Below are 13,620 nucleotides of genomic sequence, written 5' to 3'. Positions count from 1 at the left end.
CTAATGATGATTTTTGGACCATATCAAAATACCACACAATGCTTTACACTACTCCGTATACCCTAATGTCCACAGATGAGGGACAGTACTTTTTCTGCATCACACAAACTGTATTCTGCTACTGTAGGGCTATCTACTCATTAATCAGTAGACAATATGCACTCGGGCACGTCAACATCGCACTGTACCGTAGCCTACGTGCGCATCCCCCGCTTCGTTCGTGCGCGCCGCCGTTCCTGCGGAATTCAGGGAGCTGTGGTCGGACTCTGAAGACTCCCACCCCACCTAGAGAATAATGAACAACAAATTTGATGCGTGAGTAATCAAAGCTTTTTGAATATTTGGTGGACAATGGGCGCCCCGCTGTGAATGCAAATTCGTTGAGCGATTAGGCCTATGCCTTGCTCGTGGGTTGCTTGGAGAAAAAGAGGTGTGTCCGGTCTGGTCTGCATGCCTTGCAGGGACTGGGGGACACGCGAGTGCTTGTCACGTCTCATCGTAGTTACGCATTTCACATAACAAGATTCATGGTGACAACGGATCAATCGTTTAATAGGGAATGCTTGTCCCTTCTTGCGATAGCCCTTTTAGCGTCGAGGCCCCGCGGGCCGTGGCTGAATCCTCGGCTTGCAAGTGGTTGAAAGTCAGGGGCAGGTGCGCGCAGAGTCGGCTAAAACTATCCCCCATGCCCCTGATCACATTTAGTTATTTTAGGAGGGACAGATGGGGAAAGGTTTTTATTTAGCAAATGTTAATACGCTATTCCACTTGGAAACGTTGACAGCGACAAGCAACCGTGTGTTATGTGTATATTGGAACCACTGTGGAACCACTGTTGCAAAGTGGCCACTGGCGAGGCTACAATGTTGCACTGGTGAATGCATGCTTATAACTGTCAACACTGCACATTCGACCACATTGCTAGTGAGAGATGTTGACAAGACCCTGTTACTATACAAAAATACCAAGCAATGAAAAGCCAATCACTTTCAGCTGACAACTGTGACCATAGTATTCACATGTATATAGTGATTATTACAATGTAATAACTTAGTACATGTACACTGAACAAAAATATAAATGCAACATGCAACAATTTCAAAGATTTTACTGAGTTACAGTTGATATAAGGAAATCAGTCAATTTAAATAAATAAATTGGGCCCTAATCTATGGATTTGGGAATACAGATATGCATATGTTGGTCACAGATACCTTTATAAAAATGTTGGGGTGTGGATCAGAAAACCAGTCAGTATCTGGTGTGACCACCATTTGCCTCATGCAGCGCTACACCTCTCCTTCGCATAGAGTTGATCAGGCTGTTGATTGTGGCCTGTAGAATGTTGTCCCGCTCCTTTTCAATGACTGTTAGAAGTTGCTGGATATTGTCTGGACCTGGAACACGCTGTTGTACACATTGATCCAGAGCACCCCAAACATGCTCAATGGGTGACATGTCAGGTGAGTATGCAGGCCGTAGACAGACTGGGACATTTTCAGCTTCTAGGAATTGTGTACAGGTCCTTGCAACATGAAGTGATGGCGGCAGATGAACGGCACGACAATGGGCCTCAGGATCTATGCATTCAAATTGCCATCGATAAAATGCAATTGTGTTCGTTGTACGTAGCTTAAGCCTATTCATAGCATAACCACACCGCCACCATGGGGCACACGTTGACATCATTAAACCGCTCGCCCACATGACACCATACAGTACATGATGTCTGCCATCTGCCCGGTAAAGTTGACCCCGGGATTCATCCATGAAGAGCACACTTCTCCAGCATGCCAGTGGCCATCAAAGGTGAGCATTTGCCCACTGAAGTCGGTTATGATGCCGAACTGCAGTCAGGTCAAGACCCTGGTGAGGATGATGAGCACTCAGATGAGCTTCCCTGAGATGGTTTCTGACAGTTTATGCAGAAATGTTTCAGTTGTGCAAACCCACAGTTTCATCAGCTGTCCGGGTGGCTTGCAGGTGAAGAAGCTGGATGTGGAGGTCCTGGGCTGGCGTGGTTACACGTGGTTTGCAGTTGTGAGGCCGGTTGGACGTACTGCAACATTTTCTACAACGATGTTGGAGGCGGCTTATCGTAGAGTAATTAACCTTAAATTCTCTGGCAACAGCTCTGTGGGACATTCCTGCAGTCAGCATGCCAATTGTATGCTCCCTCAAAACTTGAGACATCTGTGGCATTGTATTGTGTGACAAAACTGCACATTTTAGAGTGGCCTTTTATTGTCCCTAGCACAAGGTGCATCTGTGTAATTATCATGCTGTTTAATCAGCTTCTTGATATGCGACAGCTGTTAAGTGGATGGATTATCTTGGCAAAGGAGACATGCTCACTAACAGGGATGTAAACAAATTTGTAAACAAACATTTTAGAGAAATAAGCTTTTTGTGCGTATGGGAAATGTCTGGGGTCTTTTATTTCAGCTCATGAAACATGGGACCAACACTTTACATGTTGCATTTATATTTTTGTTCAATGTAGTAACTCATATTTTACAATAACCTAGTTAGATAAGACTATTCAAAGTGTGTGCTCAACAAGGACCTTCATTGCTGTAAGTAATTACAGTTCAATATCATACCTGGCTTATGTGTATGAGTACAGAATTTGTGTGGATGGATGGATTAGTCTTGTCATGATGTCCCATTGTATTTTTGACAAGGTTCTGTACAGTATCTTATGGTCTTGTTTAGAGGTCGACCGATTATGATTTTTTTTAACGCCGATGCCGATTATTGGAGGACCAAAAAAGCCAGTGCCGAATAATCGGACGATTTAAAAAAAAATGTATTTGTAAAAATGACAATTATAACAATACTGAATGAACACTTATTTTAACTTAATATAATACATAAATAAAATCTATTTAGCCTCAAATAAATAATGAAACGTTCAGTTTGGTTTAAATAATGCAAAACAAAGTGTTGGAGAAGAAAGTAAAAGTGCTATATGTGCCATGTAAAAAAGCTAAGGTTTAAGTTCCTTGCTCAGAACATTCGAACTTATGAAAGCTGGTGGTTCCTTTTAACATGAGTCTTCAATATTCCCAGGTAAATTTTAGGTTGTAGTTATTATAGGAATTATAGGACTATTTCTCTCTATACGATTTGTAATTCATATACCTTTGACTATTGGAGGTTCTTATAGGCACTTTAGTATTGCCAGTGTAACAGTATAGCTTCAGTTCCTCTCCTCGCTCCTACCTGGGCTCGAACCAGGAACACATCGACAACAGCCACCCTCGAAGCAGCATTACCCATGCAGAGCAAGGGGAACAACTACTCCAAGTCTCAAAGCGAGTGACGTTTGAAATGCTATTAGCGCGCACCCCGCTAACTAGCTAGCCATTTCACATCAGTTACACCAGCCTCATCTTGGGAGTTGATAGGCTTGAAGGGGTGGGTATAATTTGTGGAACGTTCCAACAGGAATCTGTTCCGAAAAACATAAAGTAAAAGGTTGCCAACCAACAACGCATACAAAGTAGCAACGCATACAAACCTAGCTAACTAGCTGCCGAATAGGCATCAACTCACCACGTAGAAATACGAGCCTTAGGTCATTAATATGGACGAAACCGGAAACTACCATCTCGAAAATAAAACGTTTTTTTCTTTCAGTGAAATATGGAACCGTTCCGTATTTTATCTAACGGGTGGCATCCCTAAGTCTAAATATTCCTGTTACATTGCACAACCTTCAATGTTATGTCATAATTACGTAAAATTCTGGCAAATTAGTTCGCAACGAGCCAGGCGGCCCAAACTGTTGCATATACCCTGACTCTGCGTGCAATGAACGCTAGAGATGTGACACAATTTCATGTTAGCAGGCAATATTAACTAAATATGCAGGTTTAAAAATATATACTTGTTTATTGATTTTAAAGAAAGGCATTGATGTTTATGGTTAGGTACGGTAGTTTAATGACAGTGCTTTTTTCGCAAATGCGCTTGTTAAATCAACACCCGTTTGGCGAAGTAGGCTATGATTCAAGGATAAATTAACAGGCACCGCATCGATTATATGCAACGCAGGACACGTAAGATAAATTAGTAATATCATCAACCATGTGTAGTTAACTAGTGATTATGTTAAGATTGATCATTTTTTATAAGATAAGTTTAATGCTAGCTAGCAACTTACCTTGGCTTCTTGCTGCCCTCGCGTAACAGGTAGTCAGCCTGCCATGCAGGCTCCTCGTGGAGTGCAATGTAAGGCAGGTGGTTAGAGCGTTGGACTACTAACCTAAAGGTTGCAAAAACGAATCCCCAAATCCACCCTGAACAAGGCAGTTAACCCCCGGTCCTAGGCCGTCATTGAAAATAAGAATGTGTTCTTAATCTGACTTGCCTAGTTAAATAAAGATGTACACATTTTTTTTTTTAAATCTGCAAATCGGTGGCCAAAAATACCGATTACCAATTGTTATGAAAACTTGAAATCGGCCCTAATTAATCGGCCATTCCGATTAATCGGTCAACCTCTAGTCTTGTTCTCCTCACTGACTAGATATCCACTTTCCCTTTCCTCTCGTCTATATATTCTATCTCTGCTGTTTATCCTCTATATATTCTGTCTGTGTACTGTTTATCCTCTATATGTTTTATCTGCATTCAGTTTATTATCTCACAAGGTCAAATTCCTGGTATATGTAAGTGCACCTGGTGAATAAAGGCAATTCTGATTTTGATTCTGTGTGTTCAGTCTGAAAGATGATGACAGTGGGGACCACGACCAGGATCAAGGCTCACAGAAAGACTGTGAGAAGGAAAAAAATGACAATGATGAGGACAATGATCAGAACACTGCCAAGAAGAAGGTGTGTGTGTCGCCCAAATATAATGCTACAGTATGTATCGTTTGTTATGCTTTCTAAATGAGATACATTATAGATGTGATGGCTCAGTTTGTTATGCTTTCTAAATGAGATACATTATAGATGTGATGGCTCAGTTTGTTATGCTTTCTTAATGAGATACATTATAGATGTGATGGCTCAGTTTGTTATGCTTTCTAAATGAGATACATTATAGATGTGATGGCTTAGTTTGTTATGCTTTCTAAATGAGATACATTATAGATGTGATGGCTCAGTTTGTTAGAGCCAAGGCCGGACTACTGCATTTGGGGCCACGGGGCACCACCCCACAACCCAAAAAAGAAAATATATATATGTGACCGACCCGCTCGATTCAGTCTATGTAGCAAAATTTGAAATTGTGTTTTTAACATTGGATAAAAGTAGAGACTCAGAGAAAAACAATTGTATATCATACACTACAGTTGGGTAACAATGGGAAAGTAATTCTGCTTTGAAAGTTGATAAGCTTGAAAACCCCACTTTTGAGAAAATGTCTCTTGATACATTTGAGAAAATGTTTTGGTACACCTACTGGAGAGGTCTTCTTTGTCTACATCCATTCAGCATCATTCACACCCTCTTAAGCTTTAACCCCACCCATCTCTTTAAGGATTCACATGAGGCCATGTGCTATACAGAGTGAGTATGGTACTGTACTAAACAACCAAAGATTTCAAGACTAAAGGCTGGTTTATACTACGTCTATTGACATGTATGTAGACAGTTGTCACAGTGACATCAATGAATGTTCTATTGTCGTCCGACATAAAAAAAAAGTATTTAAAAAATATGAAAAAGTATAAACACAAAAAACGACAGGTTGCATGATGGTCCAAAATAGCATAACTGGTGTATTTTAACACCAATAAGCTCATTAGTTAAAAAATTAATTGGTATATGTCAATCTAGCAAACCAGGCAAATAAAAGCAACTTTATAGACAATGTTTTGTTAAGTTTCTAGCTTGTTAGCTAGCTAACATTAACCACATCATATAGCTGACAACGTCTTAGCTTTAGCTCATTTGTATTCGCTATTACAGGAAAATAAACTCTCAACAAGATCATTATTTACAAGTTAATGGCGAGCGAATTACAGAAAATAGCTTACGGTTGTGAGTGTGACGAAATATAAGCAGGGCATTCTACCGAAGAATTTTAGAACATGGTTACTGTCTCGTCCTCCTAACGTTATACCCTAATTTGACTTTGGTGTAGGTCATTTTGTTCTTCACATTACCGTCTCTGGAAAACTCACATATCAAATAAAATCTATGTTTATTTGTAACATGCACAGGATACAGTAGGTGTAAACGGTACAATGAAATGGTTGCTGTAAGCTAATGCACTTCTGTACATCACGCTGTAACGTACAATTGACCTTATTTTAGCACCCCACAAACATAATACTTCCAGGTCAACTGTAATATGAATACCATTGTAAAGCACAATTTCTCCTCTTTTTTGCTGCCCGGCTCTGCATGATTGAAGAAGGCAATGAGCTCCGTCGGGTCTTTTTTAAAATGACGGTTGGGGAAACGAAACTTACTGCGTGATAGAGAAAGGGGGAGATAAGCCATGTGGGGAAATGTATTTTTTTTCACCCGATCTGTCCAATTTATCACCTCTAAAATGTAAATAAAACACTATCAAGAGTTTATATAATGTGTCATTACATACCTATTGGAAGGTTTGTGTCGAATTTGAACCAGGTTTTTAGGGCTGCGCTAAAGTTATCTTCAGAAATAAACAGCGGCTGTTGCGGCTTTTGAGAGTCATGATGGCTTGCAGTAATGATGCCAAAAATGAATGCATTCAGTTGTACAATTGACTAGGTATCCCCACGTACCTTGTCCCTGTCCCTTTGTTATTTTTAAACTGCGTGAGAAGCGCTACACCTGGTGGAGAGAGGCTGTACGACACAGAATGAGTTGGTTTATGCGTACTGTACGTTACTTCATGACACGTCAACATTTAACGTAGTGTCGGAGGGGTCCGTTTTTTAAACTTTTCTCCAATACTATTGGCAGATACCATGTCAATCAACGCTTGAATATAATTTTAGTTCACACCCCAGATTTTGATGCCAACACAGTCGCTACAGTCCCAATAGTTTTCATTTCAGCCTCGTTTGAATGCAACAGTTGTGCAAATTTGTACGGAATGGGGTTAGTTGACAGTACTTGCATAGTGGAGTCTTTTGTTTAGACATGTAGATAGCTAGCTAGCTAAACAATGAACCATAATCCCAACTCATAACGTTACTACCCTTCATGAATCTGCTGGTAGCTAAAGCTAACCAACCAACTAGGTTCAATTTGTAAGTTGCTCTGGATAAGAGCGTCTGCTAAATGACTTAAATGTAAATGTAATGTTAGCTAGCTAACATTAGGCTATAACTAGCAATGCAAATGGCTCTGAGATACAAATAATATTACTATACAGATCATACATGTAACATTAGCTAGCGAGACAGCCAGCTAACATTAGCTAGCTAGCTAACAGTATGCTTTAACTTCAATGAAAACAACTTTCTGAAAAAATTAGAAACGTATAATATCTGAAAATGTAGCTAGCTAGACTCTCTTACCTGTATAAATGGATGAATACTTCTCCCTCTCTGTCACGGATTCCATGGTTGCCCTTAGTTTGAAGGTGCAATACAACAGCATTCTTCTTTTCTATTTTGTAATCCCTCCGTTATTTGCAATCAAACGCCAGAATTTTCTCCATCTCCTTAGCTATCATACTCTGCTTCCACTGGGTATTCCACTGATTTCAAAACTCGGTCCTCCAGAAAGTGGAGAGCATTAGCAACACTTATGCAGTTCTTCATGATATATTTTTAAAAAGCTGAGCAGCTCATGTTATAGACAGAAACGTGCTACATGGCAGACTAATCCGAACTCATCTCTCGGCATGTCCAGCCTTTCCATTATCTCAGCCAATCATGACTAGCTGGAAGGTTCCTGACTTTTTCTGTGGCTAAACCAACTAGGCTCCTATAAGTATCTTGGGAATTAGTTAGAAGAAAAGCTGAATATTAAACCAACTAAACCGGCCGTATTTTAATAATCAAAAAGAAAAGAAAATCTGCCTTAAGACTAAATGACTAACTAGTAGTGTGTAAACGCAAACTCTGTTTTAAATGCATTATTGTTTTTTCAGTCGCATTTCAATAACATTCTTTATAATTGCTGTTGATAACTACATTCTCTTTTCTTTTTTTTATTATTAAAATACGGCCGGTTTACTTGGGGTTTTTTGTTGTTGAAGAAAGCAGGCCTGTAAAGAAGCTCTGGTTCAGGACTAAAGGCTTCAGACAGCACATTTGATGTTCCAGAAGGAATGTCTGCCAAAAAACAATTTTAGTTTCCTGAAACAAGTCACATATATATTTTTTTTTTGGGGGGGGGGGACAGAAAGTTGTTTTCATTGAAAATGTTCAGTTTTATAATGCTATTCTACATATTTTGACTTGAGGCTGACAGAAAGTATTACATTTTAAAACAAATTTCCAGCAATTCTACACATTTTGCTATGGGGCAGAGTGAAACATTTGCTGTTTTATAGCTAATCTCATGCTATTTAAAAAAAAAAAAATGAAAAGCACATTTCCTGCTATTTTACTAATTTTGCCATGAGGCTGAGAGAAAATGTTACAGTTTCAAAGCAAATTTCCTGCAATTCAACACATTTTGCCATTGCTTATGACCCTGGAGGTTGTGGGCCCCAGGGCACATGTCATTTCGGCAAGCCGTCCCTGTTTGGAGCACAATGTTGATATCTGAACTTCAAGCTTTATGAGTACAATTCCTGTCTCATATGGTGTACTGAATAAAGGAGTTACCATGACTTCAGAAAGTATAAATACCCCTTGACTTATTCCACATTTTGTTGTGTTACAGCCTGAATTCCAAATGTATTCAAGATTTTTTTTATGTCACCCATCTGCACACAATACCCCATAATGACAAAGTGAAAACATGTTTTTATAAATTTTTTCAAATTTATTGAAAATAACTACAGAAATATCGAATTTACATAAGTATTCACACCGTTGAGTCAGTACTTTGTAGAAGCACCTTTGGCACTGAATACAGTTGTGAGTCTTTCTTGGTAAGTCTACAAGAGCATTCCACACCTGGATTGTGCAACATTTGCCCTTTATTCTTTCAAAATTCTGTTAAATTGGATGTTGATCATTGCTAGAGAACAATTTTCCGGTCTTGCCAAAGATTTTCAAGTTGATTTAAGTCAAAACTGTAACTCGGCCATTCAGAAACATTCACTGTCTTCTTGGTAAGCAACTCCAGTGTAGATTTGGCCTTGTGTTTTAGGTTATTTTCCTGCTGAAAGATGAATTCATCTCTCTGTGTCTGGTGGAAAGCAGACTGAACAAGGTTTTACTTTAGGATTTTGCCTGTGCTTAGCTCCATTCCGTTTCATTTTTTTACTTCAAGCATACCCATAACATGATGCAGCTACCACTATGCTTGAAAATATGGAGAGTGGTACTCAGTAATGTGTTGTATTGAATTTGCCCCATGTTTTTGCAGGATTCCTTTAGTGCCTTGTTGCAAACAAGATGCATGTTTTGGAATATGTTTATTCTTTACAGGCTTCCTTCTTTTCACTCTGCCAATTGGGTTAGTATTGTGGAGTAACTACAATGTTGTTGATCCAATCTCAGCTTTCTCATATCACAGCCATTAAACTCTGTAACTGTTTTAAAGTCACCATTGGCCTCATGGTGAAATCCCTGAGCGGTTTCCTTCCTCTCCAGCAACTGAGTTAGGAAGGATGCCTGTATCTTTGTAGTGACTGGCTGAATTGATACACCATCCAAAGTGTAATTAATAACTTTACCATGCTCAAAGGGATATTCAATGTCTGTTAATTTTTTTCCCCCATCTACCAATAGGTGCCCTTCTTTGCGAGGTAGTGGAAAACCTCCCAGGTCTTTGTGGTTGAATCTGTATTTGAAATTCACTGCTCGACTGAGGTACCTTACAATTATCTGTATGTGTGGGGCACAGAGATGAGGTAGTCATAAAAAATAATGTTAAATGATATTATTGCACACAGAGTGAATCCATGCAACTTATTCTGTGACTTTTTAAGGACATTTTTACTATTTAGGCTTGCCATAACAAAGGGGTTTAATACTTATTGACTCAAGACATCAGCTTTTAATTTTTTATTAATTAGCAAACTTTTCAAAAAAGATAATTCCACTTTGACAATAAGGAGATATTGTTTGTAGGTCAGTGATATATATTCTAAATTCAGGCTCTAACGCAACAAAATATGGAAAAAGTCAAGGGGTGAATACTTTCATGGGCACTGTAAGTGTGAATAAATGGCGCAGTGGTCTAAGGCTCTGCATCTCAGTGCAAGAGGCGTCTCTACAGTCCCTGGTTCGAATCCAGGCTGTATCACTTCCAGCCGTGGTTGGGAGTCCCATAGAGCGGTGAACAATTGTCCCAGTGTCGTCCAGGTTTGGTTGTGGTAGGCCTTCATTGTAAATAAGAATTTGTTTTTAACTGACTTCCCTAGTTAAATAAAGGATAAATTAAAATTACTTTAGGATAAAAGTGCCTGCTTTAGGATAAAAGTGCCTGATCATATCTTGTCTGTCTCTGCTCTGTTGTTCAGATTGCAGTTCCAGGGGTAGGGGAGCACCCCCTCCAGTATAACTACTCCTTCTGGTACTCCAGGCGCACCCCCGGCCGGCCTGCCAGCACCCAGAGCTACGAATCCAACATCAAACAGATCGGCAGCTTTGCCTCGGTTAGTCCCTATTGGGAACCGTTGTTCTTTGCCTTTCACCTTTGCAGTTTCTAGACTCAACTGATCTAGTTTAGTATGTATCTAGGGTTCTAGACTAAATCTGTCCTCCGGTCCACCAGGTGGAGCAGTTTTGGCGTTTCTACAGTCACATGATCCGTCCGGGCGACCTGACAGGCCACAGCGACTTCCACCTTTTCAAGGAAGGTATCAAACCCATGTGGGAGGTGGGTAGCAAAGATGGTGGATAAATGGAGATAGTTCACTCAGGCTGTTTACCATTTAACATTTTTTTCAGTTTCTGTCTAAAGTGGGTGGCTCTCCCATAGACACCAATGCGATAGCAGCTGGGTCTTGTCTACTTAGTTCATTTTCTTTTCATTGGGGGAGTGGGATGTCTCGCTTCCTGTATTCTTTTGATCTATCCTTATCTTTATGAGCTCACTCAGCTGACCTTAGATCACTGTCTTCACCTGTTCCCCATTACCAGGGTTGTATTCATTAGGAAGCAAATAGAAGAAAACAGACGGGATCAGGAAGGGACTGCCTAAACTAATTAGGAATGCTCATTTTCTTTTTCAATTGCAGAATGTTTGGTTTCGGTGTGCCCTAATGAATATGACACATTTGTTTCCTGCCTAATGCCCATGTCTATCTTCTCTCTGTGTCTCTCTAGGACGATGCCAATAAGCTAGGTGGGAAGTGGATTATCCGGCTGAGGAAGGGCCTGGCGTCTCGTTGCTGGGAGAATCTGATTCTGGCCATGCTGGGGGAACAGTTTATGGTGGGGGAGGAGATCTGTGGCGCTGTGGTGTCTGTACGCTTCCAGGTACACACATACATAGAGCCAGACGCGCGCATGCACACACAGACACACACACATTCTCTGTTCCAGTGTCTATTGTTGCCAACACCATGCTTCCCTCATGTCTTTCCTCCAGGAGGACATAATCTCCATCTGGAACAAGACAGCCAGTGACCAGGCCACCATTACCCGGATCAGAGACACTCTACGTAGGGTCCTCAACCTACCCCCCAACACCATTATGGAGTACAAGACACACACCGACAGCATCAAGTAAATACACACACACACAAACACAGAGCTAATGCCTGAGCTACTCGGCTTTAGCTCAGTAGGCTAAAACAGTCTGTGATACCTGGGGGGTTCTGTCTGTTCTCAGGGCCTGGGAGGACTTCCATGGTCTGGTGAACGCTGTTGGTGGTCGCTAGTCTCTAAAGCTGTGAGTTTCTGCCAAGGGTAGGAGCTGCTATGTCTTAATTCATATTCCTACACACTGGCTTGCCTCATGTTCTTACTTCTGTTGTGTCTCTGTGCATGGAAATCATGACACTAGTCATGATCAGTACTATTATTAGTACTACTGTATTAGTACGCTAGTAGTCAATTATAGGAACTGAGTGTTTCAATAACCTAACTGTCTCTGTTTATGTTTGTCTCTCTCTCATATCTCTAGATTTGTGTGTAGTGTCTTTTGGATGAAATCCGGAGGAATAATACCTTTTTAAGGATCAGTACTGTTTTACATGGCGACAGCGAGGGAGAGATAGAGAGAGATGAAGAGAGGGGGGACAGTGGCAAAAGAGCATTCCTTCCTTTCTATGGCTCATGGAACCCATTTGAACTTAACTGAAAAAGAAAATCCACTGTACGGAACACGGAACCAAGCCGGTTGTCGGTTGGTTGGAGCAAATAAGAAAAATGCTTTTTTATCTGCCTGTCAGTCAGAGATTAATGAAACCTCAGTGGGTGTTTTTCAAGCTACACTGTCCCTGATCTGCCAACAGAGGGAGACTTTGGCCAATGACTGTTGACGGAATCTTCTTCTAACAGAATATTAAACCAAACCCTTCCCATAAATAGGTATATACAGTATATTCATCATTGTGTAGCACAATCACAGTTCCCTTTGGTAGAGTTTTAAATGTACAGCAGAGAAAATGTATCTGTTTTTTTTTAACTCTGAAACTAAACAGGGTTGCTGGTGGAAGTTATTTTATTATAGTGCAGTATTTTAACTACAATGCCTCTAGTTATTTAAACTAGAAATATTATTACGTACAAAAATATATTTCTAGAAAAAGATATGTCCTTTTGAGAACTCTATTTACTTAATGAGAATCGAGAACTTGATTCTTTACCTTTGACCAGGAACTTTTCAACCCAAAGGATGGGGACCATCCTAAAGGGGGACCGCGGGTAACGTGAAACGGCCTCTTTAGAATGGACTGCCTAGCTGCCTATATCACTGTGCCTGGCCTCGAGACGGACCCAACCCAGATTAAACATTCAAAATGCCTTTCAAGATCCCACAGTGAAGATGGACATAAAATTACAACTTTAACAACAATGTAATAATGTTGTAACAATGTTATCTGTGACAACATAATCTCTCCAGTGTGGAATGGTGGTAGCCTGGGTGTCAGTCTGTTTCTGCTCTCTTGCCAACACCTTATGGAATTGTCATGCAAAACAGTTTGGCTTGACAATGATCATGGAGTTAGTCAAAATCACAAATAGATCTGGGACCAGGCTAGAATGGTGGCCCTGCTGTGATATTTCCCCCGGGTAGAAGGAGTCCCTGAACACTGACCTGGATCAGCTCATCTGACCCCCTCACCATTTAGTGCTACAGAACAGAAACTGGTCCCAGGCCAGAGCTTGGGGCTCCTTCCATCTTCTCCCCCCTGATGATATACTGCCTAGGATTGGGTGGGTGGTGCTGGAAAAAGGGTGTCTTGTCAAAACGAGGAAAGTACTGTCTGATGGATATACACCTGATGGATTATAGCAATAAATGTTGATTATGCATCTGCTGCTAACCAATGGCTTCAGTGTTCTATTCTGTGATTCACCGGTGGCGTATGTATGATGAGGAAAACATGTATTTTTCCAAACAAAGAAAGTATGAACTGATTGTCAAT

At 40.5% G+C, this 13,620-nt stretch overlaps 1 protein-coding gene across 3 annotated transcripts; it reads left to right on the top strand.

The window, feature by feature from the left end:
- Nucleotides 1-178: 178 nt before the first annotated feature.
- eif4e2 (eukaryotic translation initiation factor 4E family member 2) lies at nucleotides 179-13,518 on the top strand. Of its 3 annotated transcripts, none has more exons than XM_014192046.2 (8): nucleotides 179-315; nucleotides 4,730-4,844; nucleotides 10,543-10,677; nucleotides 10,797-10,901; nucleotides 11,351-11,503; nucleotides 11,616-11,752; nucleotides 11,859-11,935; nucleotides 12,153-13,518. In XM_014192046.2, exons 1-7 carry the CDS (start codon nucleotides 296-298, stop codon nucleotides 11,905-11,907), a joined length of 714 nt encoding a protein of 237 aa, XP_014047521.1. In that variant the 5' UTR covers nucleotides 179-295; the 3' UTR covers nucleotides 11,908-11,935; nucleotides 12,153-13,518. The 3 variants fall into 3 exon arrangements, with proteins under 3 accessions (XP_014047521.1, XP_014047520.1, XP_014047519.1); XM_014192045.2 differs by having other exon boundaries at nucleotides 4,730-4,874; nucleotides 11,859-11,918; XM_014192044.2 differs by having other exon boundaries at nucleotides 4,730-4,874.
- The last annotated feature ends 102 nt before the right edge of the window (nucleotides 13,519-13,620 follow it).

This window comes from Salmo salar, chromosome 03 (genome assembly GCF_965601325.2).
Source record: "Salmo salar chromosome 03, fSalSal1, whole genome shotgun sequence".
Classification (NCBI taxonomy): domain Eukaryota; kingdom Metazoa; phylum Chordata; class Actinopteri; order Salmoniformes; family Salmonidae; genus Salmo; species Salmo salar.
Note: the sequence above shows the minus strand (reverse complement) of the source record. Positions and strands in the feature narration are given on the sequence as shown.

Excerpts from the sequence above, each read along its gene's own strand:
- eif4e2 (XM_014192045.2), top strand. The coding sequence starts at position 296 with ATGAACAACAAATTTGATGC. Across the intron at positions 10,902-11,350 it reads GTATCAAACCCATGTGGGAG|GACGATGCCAATAAGCTAGG; the intron begins GTGGGTAGCAAA and ends GTGTCTCTCTAG. Across the intron at positions 11,504-11,615 it reads TGGTGTCTGTACGCTTCCAG|GAGGACATAATCTCCATCTG; the intron begins GTACACACATAC and ends TCTTTCCTCCAG.